Source organism: Takifugu rubripes, chromosome 7, assembly GCF_901000725.2.
Source record: "Takifugu rubripes chromosome 7, fTakRub1.2, whole genome shotgun sequence".
Taxonomy (NCBI): Eukaryota; Metazoa; Chordata; class Actinopteri; order Tetraodontiformes; family Tetraodontidae; genus Takifugu; species Takifugu rubripes.
In genome coordinates this window covers 5,080,373-5,101,327 of record NC_042291.1, presented here as the reverse complement: position 1 = coordinate 5,101,327, position 20,955 = coordinate 5,080,373, and the positions used below count along the sequence as shown (strand labels likewise).

The 20,955-nt window shown below is 45.7% G+C and overlaps 1 protein-coding gene across 8 annotated transcripts in view; it reads right to left on the bottom strand.

Annotated features, from left to right (window-relative positions):
- Positions 1–20,955, bottom strand: part of mef2d (myocyte enhancer factor 2d) — a 54,335-nt gene that overhangs the window by 18,309 nt on the left and 15,071 nt on the right. For 5 of the 8 annotated variants that reach the window (XM_029838258.1, XM_029838262.1, XM_029838261.1 and 2 more), the window contains exons 2-4: positions 14,251–14,592; positions 9,295–9,498; positions 2,126–2,263 (exon numbers count right to left, since the gene is read on the bottom strand). In XM_029838258.1, coding sequence (XP_029694118.1) covers positions 2,126–2,263; positions 9,295–9,498; positions 14,251–14,304 — 396 coding nt within the window. In that variant the 5' untranslated portion in view covers positions 14,305–14,592. Of the gene's footprint in view, positions 1–2,125; positions 2,264–2,368; positions 2,504–9,294; positions 9,499–14,250; positions 14,593–20,955 lie in introns of all 8 variants that reach the window. The other 3 variants (XM_011618846.2, XM_011618850.2, XM_029838263.1) reach the window with 2 other exon arrangements.

Here is a 20,955-nt window from a genome sequence, read left to right as displayed (position 1 = left end):
AACCCTCCCTCTTCCCTCCCTCCACAGCTCCAGCGTAACGGGGACAGACATTGGGGGGGGTGGGGTTTCCAAGTGTCCTGCCAGCTCGCCCTCGCCACTCTCTCCCCACCTCAGGAGGTATTTCAGTACAAGTGGGATTAAGCTTGTATATCCCGGCCCTTAGCTGTCACGATGGATTAGCCCTTGTTGGTGGGCGGGGCTAAACACCTCCATCTGCTAGCCCAACGTGAAAGGTGTGGCGAGTGGGAGAGCCTGCGGAGGGTCCACAGTCAGAGCGGGTTTCTAGTGGCAGAGCTGAAGTGTGCTCTGATTTGTGAATATTCAAAAGTTCTTTTTGTTCGAAGCGTTACTCATTTTTGATTAAAAGATAATCATTTAGTTTATTGTACACCATAAACTACCGGTAATCCAATGGATCCCTCCAACAGTCCTTGAGAGGTTTTGAACCTTTGGTTAAAGCAGAGTGATTGTCTGACATTTAGATGTAAAAGATCAGCATCTACTCTATAAACCTGTCACGTATTGATTTTCGGTTTATGGGCTCACTGGTTGCACTGGAACTTGAGAGAAGTGCGAGGAACCCTCTGGTTGGCTGGGGATGCAGGTTCCACAACTGCTTTCATCCTCCCTTTGATCCTCTGTGTGTATTAGCTGGAAAGCTAGGGAAACAGGTGTTTCTTTGCAATCGAGCGCAGCAGAAGACGAACCGCGTGATTTATTGACCTGCAGCCAAAGCCAACAAAGAGACACTGCGTCCAGTCCCGAGTGACCAATCAGAGAAGCAGGAGGAAGGGCTGTAAACTGAGTGCTACTCATTAGAGTGGCATTAATGGCCTTAATGAACGCAGAGGGAGAACAAATCAAAGAAAGTGACAGAGAAGCGGACCAGCACAAGGCTTCAGCAGCAGAGCGACCCCGCTGATCCTGGAAACGTTGCATTGGAACACATTTAACAGCTGCGACCCAACTGCCTGTCTGCACCACCTCTGTCAGGCTGTTTCAACAGCGTTGCTCAGAATTGCTTTTATCAGCCAGGCGCTCAGAGGCATGCTCCAAACGCCTTGATTATTACCATAAATCACAATTTCCCCCATGAATACGGTTGCTATGCCAACTTTTGTGAAAAGTGGGAACCTAGTTAGCACTTCTCCCACTTCTCTTGTTTACTAGTGTACATTACTGAACATGCAGAGACCAAAGGACCTAGTACTCCTGAGGACACACACACACACACACACACACCGTTCAGCTGTAGCTTCAGAGGAATATTCACATCACGGCCTACTCTGTTTGATGTTCCACTTCTTCTACTCTTTATTATTCACCTAATGTTATGGCTGCAGCGCAGTCACAAATGTTTGTTACGTCTCAGAGTCCAAGGGCATTAGTGCCGCAGGTGGAAAACACGTTCTAGAAATGGTCCTAATCAATAAGCGGTTAGTTAGCAAAGGTCCAGTGTGCAAGATTTGATGACGGAGCCATCATGGGATGGGATTCAATGGATTGAGTTTATAGTTCAGCCTATTTGTCCATTCAGGGCTACTGTCATTAATTATAGGGGAGCAGTATCAATAATAACCTGTTACAAAAGTTCAGTATACAATATAAAAGTATTGATTAAAGATTTACAGTAGATTATTTAAGCTCTTACACACTGGAACTTTTAAATTGTTACCAGTATTATTTTTAAAACGTCATTTTCTTTGGAATCAATTTAAATTCAAGTGTGAAGATGGGCTATGATGTTAGCATTAGCTAGCATAAGCTAAAAACAACGTAAAGTGTGACGGGAGACTATTTAACCTTTAACCCTAAAGAATCTTTAAAGACCAGGACGTTAATTCATACACTTCAGCTAATGAACCAATTAAAATCTGTCTGCATATAATTGATTGTTAGCTGCAGTTGTAGTATTTGGCTTGGGCACACACCATGGGGGGGGTCGGTAATGACATGGTGGGGGTGCTGGTAAGAGGCTGAAGTGAAGGAGGTAAAAGGGGTGGGAGATGGTGAAGGCAAGTGCTCTGTGAGTAGTCAGGCCGCCATCAGCAGCCGGAAAAACCTCCGGCAGCAGGATTCCAGCATGAGGAGGGTTACACAGAGGGGGGTGGGGGGCGGTACTCACTGACAGCCTATAGTTCTGCATCATTTTATCAAACTCCTCGTCAATTTTTTTGTATTTCTCCTCAGTGCGGGGGGTGAGGGAGAAGGGCTCCTCGGGTTCTGGGCTCTCAGAGTCTCGGTGCTCTTTCTTGTTCAGAGCCTTCGTTTCCCCAAACAAAGGAGAGGAAGGGAGGTGGATAGAGAGAAAGAGAGGAGAAGAGAAAGGGAAGGTTAGACAAGATGACAAACGTGTGAAGGTACTCACGCCGTAGCGTTTGAAGAGGCTGTCCAGGTCCTCAGTCTTGCGGTACTTGTCTTCATTTAGCGGACTTTGGTCGATGGAGTCGTCGCCATCGGGCTCAGGGCTGTTGCAGCCGTTAAAGCCTTTCTTTCGCAACGTCTGAAGCGGTCAGAGAGGCATGAAGGAAGAGAAGGAGGAGGCACATTGATATGTCATTGATGGTGCACATTTTGGGCTTTCAAACACTATGATCTCATACGCACAAATGATTTGACCGTATCTGCAGCCGCCCACAGAGAACCGAGGCAGCGGCTGACCCCAGTGATGAAGGTTTTTAAGAGAGAACGGCCTCACGGAGAACAAGTCTTCTCTTGATAATGTGTGATCGATCTGTGAGGTCAATGTTGCTAACATCTGCCACCCACGCACCAGCAACTTATTACTGTCAACTCTGCTCCTCCTCACCCAGCAGGTGCCCTCTGGAAGGGCAAGATTAAACGGGTGAAAGAAAAAAACTGAAAGATATAAATGAAAAAATGAGGGAATAAAAGAGTGAGAACAGCTAGCACCTCCATCGCTGCTGATCTACCAGGGTGCTTTCACAGGGTGAGGACGCTTATAAACCTTATCTGTGTGTCAGACGCAGCATCCCACGTCTACACACCAGCTCATGAGCAAGGCTGCTAATTGGTGCAAAGTTTCGCTCTGAGGACACACAATCAAAAGGCTAAAAGGGTGTTTTCAAGGCCCGTGTTGGTGTTTGTGCCCCAGCTAGAGGCTGTCAGGTTGTGTCAGTGTTCACACACTCCCACAGAGAGAGAGACAGCAAGAGACAGAGAGAGAGGCAGAGAGAGAGACAGGCTCTTATTTTGAGAGGATTCTACCAAACAAGATTTGCCGCTAAGTAGCTTTGCCTGGAGGGCCCCTGACCACACGGCCAAGCAGATAGATCCTCACTCCAAAATGGATCTTAAACTAGAGCCGTAGAGCCTTCAGTGGTCCAAATAGCAGCTTTACTCTGAGTGGCATTAGATGAAAAAGAAGAAGGAAATGAAATTGCCTCGGCTTGACAACTATCAGAAAAAGGAAATAAGAAACAAACTGATGTGCAGCAGCAAAAAACTTGAAATGAGTATCAATCCAATCACAGACGGCTCAGTGATCAATCATCACATCTAATCCTAAATTATAGCATCAAAGACATAATCAACTTAAAGCTGCATCTATATCCAGTGAAATGATCCATTCTGAGGAAATATTTTTAATTTTCTTCTCTTTCCATATAAGGACCACAGCTGTTTATACACTATTAACTAAATGTCCAATAGTGAAGAAGAGTGAATTAAACCAATCACAACCCATAAGCTCCTGGAATCAGAGCTACTCTGAACATTAATGGTGGCTCTCGTTCCTGAAAAAAAGCTGAGCTTCTTCTGTGAAGAGGGAGGGGAAATCACACCAGGATCGTATCTTTGCCGCCACTTGATGCATTTTTTAATGAATCATGCTGTGTTCTGCTGGTCTGGTTAAATTATCTGAACGCCTGCAGTGTGAATCACTGCAAAGTGAGCGAGATACAAGCGTTAATCCTGAGAAACAGTCGCTCGCCACCGTGCTCTTTCTGTCCACGGTGGAAAACACACTCTGCACTCTGTGTGTGTGTGTGTGTGTGTGTGTGTGTGTGTGTTTTGACCTAAAAAATGGGGGGAACAAAAAACCACCAGAGAGATGAATACAATACCATAGGCAGAAATCTAAAATGGCTTTGATGCGGCACGAACAACATGACGGCAGGCTGCGTGTGATTCAGGCGTGGACCTCCTGCCCCCCACTGTCAGCACACAACTACATGAAACACTACTGAATGTGCAGCCAGGCTGCAGCACGCTGCACATGTACTCTCACACGTGTGGCCACATTCCAACACAAAGCACACAGAGTTTGTAAGGTATTGATAAAATTAGACGTTAAAACAATCAAAGTGACTTTGACAGAGACCGATAAGATGATGGCAGAGCCGCTAACTACTGATGCTAATAATAGGGCTGCTGCTAACATCAAAGAGACATCTGACTGGCATTATTCTGTATTTTGGTGAGTTTTCAGACCTGTCCACCTACAGGACAGCCAGCAGACACCGGGTCTCTGCAGTCCGCTGAGTAGAGAACGACATCATCACGTCGTTTCACTGCTACGCTCCAGCGATATCACGCTAATCTCATTAACCGGTTCCAAACCACACAGAGGGCCGTTAACGCTGGTGCTGACACTCATTAAGGTAAAAATCTATTCTTGCTTTGGTAGTTAACAGTAACTATGTGAGGAGTGATATTTACCCACTTCATTTCTTTTATTTCCACTTTTCAGTCTTTAACTTTTCATGACTCTGAAGTCGTCGTATCCAAAACTGCCCGTTTCTTAATTAAAGATTCATCAAAGTCACTTCTTCGCCTCTGAAGACGCAGACGTGTGATAAATTATTTCCTTTCTCAGATAAACGCCATCAGAGGCAGATGACAGATAACACAACCTAAAGGTCACCAGCACAGCTGGAGCGCAGCCTCGGCTTCATTCAAAATAAAGCACATTCAATAAAACACGGTTGGATTAAGCAAATAAAAGTTAAACAAAATAGACAACACCACAGCAGAAGGGAGGAAGGAATTTCCTCTTCTCTTTCTTCTTCAGCAAAGATGTGACAGCATTTTCACCTGCTCTCTCTCTCTCTCTCTCTACACTGACATTCTCACTGGCTCTGCCATCTGTTCACCTGTGCACCATCTCTCTCTCCGTCTGTGTTGCCGGGCTTCTATGTGCGCTGCCTATCGCCCAGCGCTGAAAAGCTGTTTTGCTCCTCCACCTGTTTGCCCCCCCGACCATCTTTAATTCAGCTTCTGCAGGCAGCAGCGACCCAAGGTCAAAGTTCGTTACAGAGGTTGGTCAGACCTAAACTGTCACACACGAAGAGACCTTTCATTGACCTGAACCAAAGCCAGATTATCATAGGACAGGTGGAGGCAGGATTAGCAACGTCTCTGTTAAAGCTATCAGGATACTGAGTGAAATCAGATGTTCCTGCTACTGATACAGGAAACCCTGTCCTCCTTTATCTGCCAAATGGAAAAAAGTGGGCATCCTCCTCCTCCTCCTCCTCTTCCTCCCATCTGTGCTTCTTCTCCTCACCTATTCACCACTGCTCTTTTAGCATTTCATCAGCTTCTCTTCCTTCTGTCCCCTGCGCTCTTCCTTCCCTTGGCCTGATTGGGATCCGCAGCCGAGCGGATTAACACACTCTGGCAGGAGAGGCAGGCTTTCCCCCCCAACACACACACACACACACACACACACACGCACACACACACACACACACACAAAGAGGCTGTGTGTGCATATCGTGCATATGCGTTGCCTCAGACCTGCAGTGAGGGATTGTCTGTGTGATGTAAGTCTATGCCTCTTTTCACACACACACACACACACACACACACGCACACACACACACACACACACACACACACGCTTAAGTGCTTCTAAGCATTGCTGTACATGCATCAAATGTACAGTAAGTGTGTGTGTCTCTGAGTGAGTGTGTGTGTGTGTGTGTGTGTGTGTGTGCGTGACTAGAGCCACACTTCATAATTTATAGTCAAAAGCACTTGCTTGAAGAGACTCAGAGGCAGAGCAGCAAATGGGCACATTCAGTAACTATCCAATCCCCCCTCTCTTTCTCTCTTCTTTTTCCTCTTCTCTATCCTTATCCACATAAATGGTAACATCTGTTATCATTTATTGTATAATCTCTCCTTACATCCACACCACATCAGTGTCCTCACATGAGGTGTGTACGAGATGTTTCTGGTGTCCCAAACAAAATTCTGGCTGACCCATGCTTTGTGACGATATACAAACCTATGTGATGAGATGCTTTTCAGAAATCAATTTTCAGCAGCATTAGTGAAACATAACACTTCCTGTCAATAGTTCACGGCCCAAACCTTCAGGAAGTGAAGTTATTATCCCTCCTAAACCTCTTAAAAGGTTTTAATGTCAATTGAGCAGCCTAACAAAGTCTGAATGAAAAACAGGCTCGAATATGAACAAACCAAAGCACCAAATGTTCCCAGGAGGTGATGTGGCTTTTTTTTTTGTGTCTCGTGCTCCAGCATCCTCTACCAATAAAAAAATCACTACTTCCTGTTCTAATGTCTGAAAGCAGCTAAAACAAAAGCTAAAAACATTAACCCCCCCCCCCCCCCAATAATGACCCTCAGAGGAGCTGATGTGAAGTTGAGGCTTGTCTGTCCCACCAATCAGAACCAGAGTTCTGCTGTCAATTAAGAGCATTTAAATCAGAAATGTGGTCACTAAACAGTTTCATAAAATCTTAAAGGTTATTTGGCCTCAGATTTCTACAAATTACACCCACTTAGCAATGACAAAGCCTATGCTAACATGCTAACATCTGGCCAAAAAGGTACATCTGAGGACAAGAGAGAAAGTTTTGTGGCTGTGTGTGTGTGTGTGTGTGTGTGTGTGTGTGTGTGTGTGTGTGTGTGTGTCTGGTTTGCATGCTCTGTGGTGCCCATGAGAACACCTCATACAATATTCAGGCCTGGTGAAGCACTTGGTTGTGCACACACACAAATCCGCCCCCCCACCCACACACACACACACACACACTCAGAGTGAGAGAGAGAGTGACACACTTAAAACACAAACACATGTACACACAAACAGGGGTCAGTGGAGCTTGAACTGATGTGGCCTGAAGCAGCAAGCCTCCCCCCCCTCCCCACACACACACACACACACACACACACACACACACACACACACACTTAACAGCAATCTGCAGCTGCAGATACAGCCGACAGAGGCTTTAGCACTGACAGTGTGAGACAGGCGCAGGATAAGAAACAGGACAATCGGTTGTGACTGAGTGAATCCAGAAATCATGGCGAAGCAAGACAGGTTCCAAAAAAAGCATGTGGAGGTAAAGGTTCTTGTCTTTGATGTGCCCCATTTGTATCTCAAGTGTTACCTGCAGCTACAACAGAGCTGGCTGGATGTTCCAGCGTCAGGTGTTCTACAGGCTGCTGCACTCTTTCATTAGTGATGTTTGCTGGTCCTTAATGCTTAAAACAGACAAAGTTAAAGATTTGCTTCTCTGATGTTTCAGAGGAACCCTGCAACACACTTGTTTTTTTGAAGTTGAAGGAGACGGAAGATACTTGCTGTATGAAAGTCCTCCGGCACACGGGCAAACGACTGATTTCGATGTTTGTGAATAACTTCAGACAGGGAGGAAGAGGAGCGATGCCTTAAAGCAACAGTGAGGGGTCAACAGAGCCTCTGAGGGCTTTAAGAGATGAGTCAAATCAGCTTTGAAGCTGAGGCTTCTTCCAATAACGAGAAGTATTTGATAATAATCAGTAAAGAGGGTAATAAAACTCAGTTTCTATTCCAGAAGGTTTCACTCTCAATGAGTAAAAGCAAGAGAGAAGCCAACTCAAGTCAAATGCAGCTTGAAGTTAGGGCGACAGCTCCGTGTGCACGGCTCGCTGAATCATGATTGACCTTCTCCTGTTCAATTCACAAGAAGATCATTGAGGGTCAAAAGGTCAAGAAGTGAATGTGCTCCTGGTTGCCTGGTGAACACTAGCAGCGCTTCTCCCCAGAAGCAACATCTACGCGTTAACTGAATGATCTCACCCTCCCCTCCCCTTCCCCGTGGAAGGGGGGAGGGGAGGGTGAGACCCTTCCTCTCAGTCAAAGCTCAAATGAGCTCATATTTACAGTTACATCTTCTGTCTGGTGGCCATTTTGTGCCAAGCTGCTTTCTGACACGTTGCAGGTCTCACTGCTGTCAGATAGGAAAATATGTTGACAGTGATGATGTTATTTCTTCAGTATTTTCTCTGCCCCGCCCCTCTCTATCCATCTACAGGTATAGCCGCCTTTATAGCTGTATGCTGACCCACTGACCTCCGACCCTGCTGACCCACTCAACTCTTACACCAGCACTTTGTTATAATTAATGTATTTCCCTGATCTCTACCTTTTCTATCCTCTACCTGTCCTCTCCCTTCTCCTCTCTCTCTAACCCCCCATCAGCAGGAGGGTCCCCCTACATGAGCCTGGTCCTGCTCAAGGTTTCTTCCTGTTAAAGGGGAGTTTTTCCTTGCCACTGTTGCTTGTTGGGGGTCAGGCCCTGGGATTCTGGAAAGCTCTTAGAAGCCATTTTGATCGTACCAGACACTATATAAAAAAAGATTGATTGATTGCTTGAGAAGATGTCTGGGTAATGAGAGAGGTGATGCCATGAGTGCTGGTGGGGGTGGGGGTGAGGCGTACTTGTCCTCCTGATAACAGTTTCCAGACTGGGACAGTGTGGTGGCCATAAAACCATTTTCAGTCTTGAAAGGACAAAAATTTGTTGAGGCTGTTAGCTTAGTATAGCATCTTAGCTTAGCATTAGAACAGGAAATCAGATTTTCAAATTTGTTGAACTACAAATAACAACCATACAATGATTCCCCGACTCAGATTTTCCTGTATTCAACACAATATGAACACTGTCCAGAGCCAAATGGTAACATCTCTAAGCTTATCCACCAAATCCATCTTTCTGGTGGAGGAAAGATGTTAAACTCTCTGTTTAAGTAGTTTAGGTCAAATCTGGAGTTAATTCTTCTCTGTTAAGGAAACTGCTGTAAACTTTAGACCCGCTGGGTTGAGATGAGACTGTGGTCTGAAGCCATGTAGGAACATAAGCTGGAGGCCCCGATGGACAGAACCAGACTTAATTAAGTCTAAAGGAGTCTGCAGAGGATATTGGATTAGTCAGTGTTCCATGTTAATGGTCCTACTAAGGAAAATAAACCTGCACCAACACAGATTAAGACAAACATTAACTAAAACCAGGGGAGGCTGCCCTGCCCCAATGTTACCTCGATGATATCGGCGTTGGTCCGGCTCTCGTGAGGCTCGTTGTATTCAGTGTACTTGAGCAGGACCTTGTCCATGTCAGTGCTGGCGTACTGGAACAGCTTGTTGGTGTGGTTGAAGATGATGAGGGCGATCTCGCAGTCGCACAGGACGCTCAGCTCGTACGCCTTCTTCATCAGGCCGAACTTCCGCTTGGTGAACGTCACCTGTCGGAGGCAAAACAGTGGAAGATTTCTCCTTAAAAGGAAATAATCCAGTAAACACTTTAAAACTAGGAAAGTTTAACATCCCCAAATGAACAGAACATAAAACAATGTGGTAAAAACATGCTTTATTATAGTTAAAAGGTTCAGGAGTGACCCAGTAGAACCAAGATCTCAGTACTTTTATCAGGTTATCTGTCAGGGAAGGAGCCAATGACATGTTACGACTGAGCAGTGAATTATATCCCAGACTGACTCCACTCGGAGCCGTTTTCCCCAGAAAGTCGATGTAACTCTCAAGTCTGGCAAGAAAAGTAATTTTCATATTTCCTAAAATGGTGAAAGTCTACCGCTTCAGATCGTGTGAGAAGCAGGAGGATCCATCAGGATGAGAAGTGAGGTCACATCGGAGGGGAAGAGACCACCTATTGTTTAAACATGCGCTGAAAGAGGAAGAGCCTGGATTTCTGAGGACGCTGGTTTGTGTGTGCAGACAAACATGCACGTACGCTCGGGCTTTTATTCCCTCCACCGCCGTCACACTCATTCTCCTCATCATTTTCACACTCTGTTATGCTCTTTTCCATGCTCTCTCTCTCTGTCACACACTCTCTCCAGCTCTGGCTTCCACTCGCCTTCTGTCACATGTTATTTCTCTCACACACACACACACACACACACACACACACACACACACACACACACACACACACACACACACACACACACACAGAGTCAGAAAGGGACTGGGAGTGCTTCAGTGTGTCCCCGCTCGTCTGCTATAACCAACTGCTATTTAAACTCCAGAGAGATTTGGCTTTGTTGGGATTAAACAAACACAAACATGGGGAGAGGACGGGTACAACGAGAGGACAGAGAAGCTGCAGGTGAAACACAGATGAGATGGTGGAATTACAGGACTGCTCAGCTCATATTCGTTCTGTTCACAGCAATCACTTGTGTTATACACACGTCCGGGATGTAAAGTCTAACGCTGTAGCCAGATTCACTTTAACATCGTCATTTAAGGCTGTTGATCTTGCCAGTCAGAGCTGCTGCCGTTAGCATGCTCTTCGTCTCCAACAGCCCAGTTTAGCGACTTCAGCTCCTCGGAGGCTCATAAACCTTTAATAATGCAGGAAAAAACTCAGATGTGTTTTCCAGTTATTGTTTCCAGTTTCAGGTTCTGCTTCACATACCTAAGATCAGCCACCTCCATGGGAAAAGGTTCCACAGAAATATGTGAATATTCTCCACTCACAAACTATTTTGAAGGTGACAGAAAACATGTGTGAAGAGAGGACGAGCTGCATATTAAACCTCCAACATGATGTCTCACCGACTCAGATGACAGAAACAGCCTTAGTGGCTTCACAGGTCTAAGCTGTAGTTCAGCTGAATAAGGAAGGAAAGAAAGAGGGAAAGAAAAAGAGGTGAAGATATCAGATGTCACAGGAAGAAAGCTGAACAGAAGCCATGTGACACCCTCCATCTCCATTTCCCCTCTAGTGCCCTGACATGTTTAAACCTCATCCCCCCATCTCCCTCCTCCAGATTCTCTTCTCACATTCACCTTCACTTCATTCTCACTCACTCTTTTCCCACATCCTTCCTTCCTCCCTCCGCTGTTCCCTCCTCTTACACTCGCTCACTCATTCCTTCCTGCTGCCACAAATCAAATTATATCGGGGTCGTATCCACGGGCAACCGCCTCCTCTCCCACTAACCCCCCCCCCTTCCCACCTCATCACACGGTGCTGCCATCATTCTTGCATCCATCTTTATCTCGTCTCCATCCCTCGCTCCCACCCTCCCCCTCTACCCAGAGCGAGCAGTTAAATTATGTGGCGGTGTTGGAGAAGACGGGTGACAAACGTGGCTGTTTATACAATCAACAAATAAACAATCCAAACGTGATAACACGCGTCTTTCTTCACTTCCTCTGACATTAACCAACAGGAACAGGCAGGTAACCAATGGCAACTGAAGAATTAGACACCGTCAAAGAGGAGGGGGGGGAGGGAGCCACAAAGTTTCATTTGTGTGTTGGCGAGGTTGTGGTGGTGTGGCAGATGGATGAGGAAACCACCGCTGACAGCCGCAGCCTCCTCTCACTCCTTCCTGCATCCTCCCTCTCACTTGTTCGCTGCAGCTCACCATCAAGCACCAACGATTAGATCAACATTCGCAGGGAAGAAAGTGGCGGATGGCGGCGCTCACGCAGGCAACACTAACAGAAGCGAAACCCTCTCCATGATGTCAGACACTGAGCAGTTGGGGGATTTTCTCGGGGTTGGACACACATGAAACAGACTCATCAACAGAAGAAATCAGTCAGGAGACATGTGGTGCACGCCTGTGCGCGCACAACTGGAAGCCTGCATCAGAGCAGATTCTGGGTCAGTTTGAAATCAGACAAAGAATTTGGAGATGATTGTGCCAGCGAGAGGATCCTGGGAATTCAGATTTTCTTGAAAGACTGACGAAATACAGTAAAAATGACCAAATGGTCAACGTATAAACAACTGTGTCAGCCTGTAAAAACTCACTTGACTGGGCCATAAAGTTGAATAATGCTTAAATTACAAACGATCCTGCTGACAGTTTTGATTTAAAGTGGGGGAAGGACCAACGGCTCCTCTAACAACTGCCTCCCTCCAGCTGAAGCTGCGGTCTTCAGCTTTACGTCATCAAAGGTTTTGATTCTGACTCTTTTGGATTGTTCTGTTCCAGACATGCTGGTGTGATTTACACGAGGAGCCTAAGAGACTTCACAAACGTTCTTTCCTTCTCCTCCCCGACTGCCATTTGCAGCAGATACTCTGTACATCGATCCTGGACCAACCACTGTCAACGGATAGAAAGCTTTTGGAACAGCAAAAGAAGTAATCACGCGTGCATGAATTTTTAATCAGGTAGACGCTTTAGTCGGTCACATGATACAGCATCTGCTTTAAAGCATCACAACTGGAGACTGGCTGTTCCAACTAAGTCAGACTGGTAACTTGAAGTAAAATCTGAAATCCTCTCTGGTACAGTAGCGTATCTACAGGTGGACAGAAGGAGGAGGGTAAAACATGCAGTCTCTGATGAACTTTGACTGGATAGGAATGGTGGTTTGGCTTCATTTGAGGTGTCAGAGTTCACACAGACACACACACAAGCACGCACGCACGCACACGCATCTGATGTGTCGAAGCTGAAATAACTGAAAACTGAAATAAACGTCAGTGCTGTTCATTTGTGGAAGATGTGAACAGACCGTTTCATCCCTCCTTCCAGCCCGACGTGTCACCATGTCAACCAAGACTCAGAACTCTTTTCTCTCTTCCCAAAAATAAAACTCCTGAAAATTTGCGCTGCGGCTTCCCTCCTGTGTCTCGTTGTGCGTCTTTGTGTTTGAGATGCTGTCACGTTTCCAGCGGGGGCCCACTCTCTGTTCACATGTTTATTTTGCAGAGCTTATGGCAGCGTCTCCGAATCAACACGTGGGAGGGTGACGGGCTGCATGTACTCCGAATTCTTTTGATTTCCTTTAGCAGGAGGCACAGTTCATTAGCCGAGGAACGCCGAGCGAGCGGGAGAGAAAAAAAACAACCACTTATTGCTGGGCTCTGCTTCAAATGCTGCAGACAAGAACTGGTTCCCTGCCAGAAGCAGGAGAACAAATTCTGCTCTACGTGTGTCAAAATACCAGCGAGACGCTGACATTTCGCTGCCGTGATTAGGAAACCACTTCCTGTTTGTTAAGGAGCCGATCGATGACAAAGCTTTGATTCTGAGACCCTGACCACAGAGTGCATCAGCTGACTGACAAACTGGTCGACACCTGATACAAACACCGACTCCATTACCCAGAAACACACGCACACACACACACACACACACACACACACACACATACTGTCCTTTATGTCCACTTGTGTACTGATGAATAAGCCATCATCCTCTGCTGACCCCCTGCAGGCACCATTTGTTCCCCTTTATGGAAATGTGACCTGCTGAGATTGATGAGGAGAGAAGTGAGGAAGACTTTCCAGAGCCGGCGGCCTCACGCCGCACAGGTCTCATTCCAGCAGCCACCTTTTCCCTCCCTCTGTCTCATTTCTATGCTGCTCTCTCTGCTTTTGAAGGTGGCCACCTCAACTCCATGACTCAATCTGCTCGTTGAAGCGGAGCCCATTTACCAGCTGACTCATTTCAGATGGATCATTTACCCTTTCATCCTCTCTGACAATGCTGGCGATTTACCCAGAGGTGCTGCAGCCATTCAGATTTGTCTTTTTTCAGTGGAAAGATCATGTTTTTCTTGCTCTTTTTTCCCAAAAGAGTCAGATGAAGTCGTAAAACCTGATGCCGTCATATCGTTGACAACAGCGTGATGATGACCCAAGCTGCCATTTTATTGATTCCGGGTGCATCGTCAATTATTGTGACATTTGGTCATTATAAATCATTAGACATTGCAATGACAAACATGAAACAATCAATAAATGATTGGAGAAATAATGAGTAGTTAGTCATTCAATAATGATTTGCTGCTGCCACAGATAGCAGGTGGAGACGGCAGCTTGCGCTGTCTAATGCCAGTCCGTGGAAACATGGCGCCAACATTAAGATAGTTGAATAAAGAGAATCAGTCATGTTGTTTCTTGTTGTTTAATTATTTACTCTCATTGTTCTCACCTGCATGTGTGTAAGTTCAATAAATGCCATGAATTTTGTCCCACCATCACCCATTCAGTCTGTTCTAACCTGTTTGTTGCGTTCATCTGTGATCCGCTGGATCTGGATCTTTTTCCTCCCCATGTTTCCGCTGTTGCAGTGGGAGGGGCAAAAAAGGGGGCGTGGTCACGTTCGAAGATGATCAACGAAGGGTTTTTCCCCTCTATGGAACGTCTGGGTCACTGTTGTGTGTCCTCCCCGTGCACGCTGGGCAGGCTCACAGTCACACGGAGGACGGAGGAGGAGGAGAGAACAGGGCTAGGTGAACGGCACCTTCCTCAGATCATGGTCCCGTCGGTGGGGGTGAGGTCATCCACCATTCAGGCCCAACTGGGGTCTTGCGTGCTCCCCTTCACCTCAGCTCAGCAGTTCCTAAAAAACAGGAGGGAGACATTCATGTTTATTTGTTCGCCCTGACCCACTTTAGCTACTACAATCATTTCATTTGCCTTCGCTCCAGATATACAAGCGTGCAATCAGGCATCTCAGGCGCCATCCAATCACATGCTGAAACGTGAGGCCATATTTGAGGTGTGCATATGTGTATGTGCATGTTGGGGGTCTGTGATGTTCCATGCAGAGCAGGAGACCCTCAGGGGCCCACGGTGAGGGAGGCTGTGCTGTGTCAGCTTCATTAGAGGCATCATCGCCACATCGCTGATCTGCTGGTCGCCCACGGCAACCGGCTGCCCGGCCGTGGCCGCCCGACATGGCGGATGTGATTCCCCAATCTCCAACATGGAGCAGAGAGGAGTTGCACAGCCTATAGAAACTGCATAATTCCCATTTCCAAATGCCGTCGTGCACCGGTGCCAACGGGGAACACGTTGCACGGCAACGACAGGTGACACGAGGTGACACCGTTGGTGAATCCAAGACGTCAGAGGACAATTTTCTAATACTCTAAATCAAGAAGCAGCACCTCATTCTCTGTGACCTGAATAAACATGTTCGGCCTGGAAATATTTTGTTAACACTGATTCAATTTTAATATTGTGGTTTGAAGCTAAACAACAATGTTCAAAGTATTAAAAGACTGATCAACAATTCATTGAAAGGAGAATGTAATGCAATATCAGTCCCCTTCCATAGAAGAGCTCCTTTTTAAGCTTTACCAGAAATGTTCACAACTGATACATTTTCCATTCTTGGGAGAGAGAGCTGATCTTTGCAGGTCTGAGTAGGCAGAGCGCTGCTGATGACACGATGACGATGTCCAGTAATAACATTACGCCTTATTACCGAAGCTGAGCGCTGACCTAATTTCACGCCACACACCGGAGACCAAGTGGATAAAACCGTGCGTCTAACTCACCGTAAAATAAGGTTGGCGTCTTATATGCCATGACGCCTGATTAAATACAAGGAGGCAGCTACATTATACATTTTAAATATTAAATTGGGTATTTCTGCAAGCTCATGAATGAGTGTGAGGCTGCTGAGGAATGCAACAGTAGTGAGGACTGATTTAGGCTCCATTTCTTCTATTTGTGGACCAGTTTTAAAAATAGCATGCTATATATACATACAGACTGTGTGTACACAGCACAGCATGCTGCGTGCACACACACACACACACACACACACACACACACACACACACACACACACACACACACACACTAATAACAGTGGGAGGCAGCATTTCAGAGCCGTTCATCTCATAATCAGTGAGCGCCGAAAGCAAAAGCCAGATATTGTTCACATTCCAACTACCTGGGAAGGCTGCAGGAGGAAAACACCCTGTATTTACACTCACTCTTATGAAACAAAGAATGTTGAATAGTCTGTCATGAGATTGACATTTCTTTTGTGTTGCTGTGGGCGCTGCTCTGCACGCTCAGTTAGATGCAGTTGGCTACACTCTGCCAATGAGCTGCTTATGAATTATGCACTGATGGGGCGATTGGGGGGGGTTGAAGAAAGAGGATGTAATGAGCGTCATAATTGCTTTGTAAAAAGGCTTGATGAAGCACTGGCGGCTGCCAGAACTCCTTTTGACATGGAAAATCTACAGGAAGAGACCAAACTTGCCAATATATCTCTAATATTTTGCCCCCAAAGTGGTTTTCTAAAACCTGTGTCAAGCCTTTGTTTTTGTTTTGCTCCCTGTGTGTCCGAGTCAGGTTTAATGAATTCTACCTGCTTAACCTCATTAGCGTAGTTATTTATTTATTTATTTAGAGTAAGTGTTACTCTTTCAATTACAAAGTAGATGTGTTAACATGGTTTAGTTAAGTAATAAGGTAGCGTGTGTGTGTGTGTGTGTGTGTGTGTGTGTGTGTGTGTGTGTGTGTGTGTGTTGGTAGGTCACAAGCTTCGTTAGCCACAGAGCGAACGCTCTAGTTGCAGTGAAGTTCAAAGGCACCACTCTGACAGATTTGTCTTCAGGCTGTGGACTGATCACACATGAAAAGGCTGCTTTATCTGCCCGAGGTGCTCAAGTCTCGACCTTCTACCCTTCATGCTGCCAGAGTTTGCTTCCCATGTCTGATGTCAGGCAGAATCTGGGCTCTCACACGGGAAGAGGAGGGCCTGGAGTGTGTCTGCTGCCTGGCTGAGCAGGGCAGAGTGACAGACAGACTCTGGACAATGAAAAGATTACAGCTGATAATTAGAAACTAAAGGAGAGCAAGATTAGGACCCTGGGGATTGCCCATTGCTGTTTGCACAGTGTATTCCACACAGGGCCTCATTTACGACATAACAGCTGACCTCAGAATATTAATGTTAAGTTTAATTGATCATTTGCAGGTGGCTGTGAGGTTAACGAGCACAATGGAAGAGGTAGGAGAAGTGAACATTCTGATACATGTCTGTCATTACAGTACAATCGACTGGTCTTTAGAGCTCCAATGGGTGCTGCTGCTTCTAATGAGCTTAAAGTAAAAATATCTAGTTTGAGACCGTATAGTATGAAGTCATTAATTCAATTTCTATAAGACCATAAAAATCCACCCAAATCCCAAACCTGGCAGCTAAATGTGCACTGCATTTGGCATTAATGTTAGCGAAACACTGCTGCGGCAGGAAAGCGTCCACTAAGCTTTAGAGAGGACACATGAGGTCATAGCCTCTAGGTGGCCTGCTACAAAGATTACTCCATAAAAGAACAGTTGGAAAAATGCTGCATTGCATCATTATCCCTGACATCTGTTGCTGTGGTTGTTAAGCATTTCAAAGCCTAAATCTCCTATTCCAGCGTTGTGGGTGGAGTGCTACAAGCTGCCAGGGCAGCATGATTTCCACATTTACTCAGCCACAGACACAGAAATGTGGCTTTGGCAACATTTCAATCTGCTACCTAGCTGAAGCCACAGGGTTCCAGGACATCTACAGGAACCTGGAGCAACAGGTCTCCTGTGAGGTACATAGTGACCTTCTAAAGGGGCATGTCAGCCTAATTTTCTCAGCTAGTTGAGGTTTTAACCAAACAACCTGCTGTCCTCTGACTCTGCCCTTCACATAGTCTGATGGCGTCACTGCATTTCCAATATTCCTATGTTTCCACCACAGGCACGATGTGACCGAACCTGCAACGAAGGAGCACAGCACTGCGAAAGAGGAAATAAACCCAACAGACTGGTGTTTATGGGGTTAGAGTTGATGTTTTGGTTGAGTCAGAGAAGGAAATACAGGATAGCATCTTGGTCAGATGTTACAGCAAGACAGAAATAAACTAATAAAGACTAATCATTTTTTTAAGGCTGGTTTTAATGACTTAGTGATAAAGTAACGACGTCAAATTTATAGGTTCCTATTAGCCTGAACAGTTCTGCATTTTTGGTAAAATATTGAAGCCAAAAAACACTAACTGCACAATAAATAAAAACCAACACAAGCTTGCAATAAAACACCCTGAAAAAAGCCAATATTTTTATGGCATATTACAGGAATCACACAAGCTGCACCGAGACAGAGTTTAAAGTCTTCGTTAGGAGCCATCTGCAACCCAGAGCTGTAGGAGCAGTGACCTCTAGCAACATGACGTTTGACAATTGGTTTGAAATCTGGGAGGATCAATATTTCACCAATACTCATTCATCACTCTGAGTTCACTCAGACTGAAACAGGAGGTGACAAATGAAGCTGTCAAACGTTCCGTACGGCTGCAAATCAAACAGAAATCAATCAACGGGTGTTTGTGGCCTCCTCAACAGCCACTCAGCCTCATGTGGGAATCATCTGTAAAAGGCAGATCAGGAAGGGTAAACCCAAACTATCCTGGAAGAAGCTATTAGCATTAGCTTACTCAAGGTAGGATACTTTCATTATCTTACACTTACAAGAAAAAAGCTGTTAAGAAGAAAGTTCTGAGGATATAAAGAAAGATCTTCAGACCGTTGAGCTCAGGCTCAATAACGTATGAAGCTAGACGGGATCGAAGATTAACTTCCTATCCGAGCCATCTGGTAGCTAAGTGTCATATAACGACATGATAAAAAAAAAAAAATGCCAGTTTTATTAAGTAATTGAAAAAGTTGGAGTAAAGTTTCAGGAGCCACTGAGGAATATCCAACCCTAAAGGTTACCGTCATCATGGAAGCATTAATGCCAGGGGTCACATGCAGCAATATGTCCCCTAATGAATAGAGCTTTGGAGAAGAAGGAGGAGGATGAGGCCGAGCGCCCAATAGGAGCGAGGCTGGAGGGGAGCTGGCGTACAATCGGACAGCTGAATTCTCTCATCTGACCCAACCAGGCTCGGTTTGCGGCCCAACCTTGAGGGTGTTCTGCCAGCACCAGCTGTGAGATATTTACGGCCTGTTGCCGTGTGTTCCCCGGGCGACCATTGGACACGACTGACGGCGCTCAACAGAACACATCAACAAAACCCTGTGGCGCTTTCACAAGCGCCGGCAGGTGGAGTTAAGATGGAGATCTGTGACAAACAGTGGAGGAGGGGAAAGGAAGGAGCAGGAAGCTCCTGGCCTTGTATCTGAGGCCTGGCTCAACACTCAGATTGTGCCTGTAAGTGCTGCCAACCCAGCAGAGGAACATGATACCACCCCCTCCTTCTCTTCCTCCCAACCAATCGGGGGGAGACGCAGTGCAAGGGCAGCACTTCTGAGGTGATGGTGTTGGTTTGGGGGATGGAACGGGAAGGGAGGGGCAGTGAGGAGATCTTCAGGGCTCGAGAATCACACCGACGTTTGCCAGGCCCCCGTCGATAGTGCGGTGAACACCGACGTTCCCCATGAACTCACACGCTGAAAACTGAACAAAAACACACAACCACACATTTATCACAGCCCTGACTGTCACTAATTCACCGTGGGTACTTGTAGCTTCTGGCCTGTATGCAGCAAAAATACCCTGATTATACCCTTAATCCACCTGTACTGATGTTATTAAACCATAGGCCTGGTTTGCTGGTCCCCATCGTGGACCGTGCGGTTCGACCTGTCAGCTTGCATCGCTGCCACTCCCATCCCCAAAAAGGTGTGAAGGGTTTGGATGAGTAACACAATCTCACCCTTTGGATTTCTGTGCTCCCCTTTTCACAAGCTGTCAGAACTGAGAAATTCCTCATAACGGAGGGAAAAAATGTCTCTTCTCAGTAATGATGAGTAACTAAGCACTTATGAACGCGTCAACTAACTGATTTATTAGTTGAATTGCACTTTCAACCAGTTTTAATATGAAATATTATTAGTCATGGCATGTAACTGTGTGACCTTAAACTGATATAATTGTTTCATCAAAGTCATAGAAAATGTTTAAATTCAAACTGATATCAACCATTATTGATTACCAGGAAGGTGGACGAGAAAGAAAGACAATATTTTAATAACAATTTTTTGTTATTAATATTATATTTTCTCTTAATTTGTTAGAGTACCCTACTACTGAAGTTAAAATCATCGTTTTAATTACCACTTTACTAATCATAATGGGAATTTAGCAACTACCCAGAATCCATTGGGGTGATGAGGTCAATGACCGGCCATCTTAGCTCAATTCCCCATTAAATTCATCGGAATGATAATTATTCAGAGCACAAACGCGACAGTAAACACATTTCTTAATTGATCTTAACGCTCACATTTCTGCCTCAATGAACCTAAAAGGAGAAAATATCGTAAAGGAAGCTGTACATGATTTTACTGACATGCAGCTACTCAGATCCTGATCACCTGTATTATAAATCTGTGCTCCTGTTCACACAAACAGCAGCAACAAACAGCCGTTTCTGAACGTCAGTGAGAGAAGCCTCGCTGTTACACAGTAGATCGTCATCTTCAATCTTCTGCATTCCGACAAACAAAAGCATTCTGACAGAAAAATATCCTCCAGACAAAACAACCACAACGTCAATGTGACTTCGAGGACGGAGGGCGTGCACAATGTTTGGCATCACCAGTCAAACACGTTTTCCCTCAAGAAGCCTCAGACGCGAGTGCCAGGCCACCGACGGTTACTACGTCGATCAGGTTTATTGTTCAGGTGAGCAGAGAGAGAAGAGCGGTGTGAATAACGCACAATCAGACCAGCGCTGATATGGCTGATTCACCATTTAGAGAAGGTTGATTGGCTCAGAAACGCCGCTCGGTCGGGTCACAGTAGCTGGATAACCTTTCTCTATGCAGAGAATCACGTCAATCAGAACCCGGTCACTTCGACGTCACACTGAACCACATTTTTGAGGAGTGATCTCATTATTAATGATGATCATCAACAGTCTGGAGACTGAGCCAGGTAGAAGAAACCGACATCTTTTATTCAGCGTCTTTG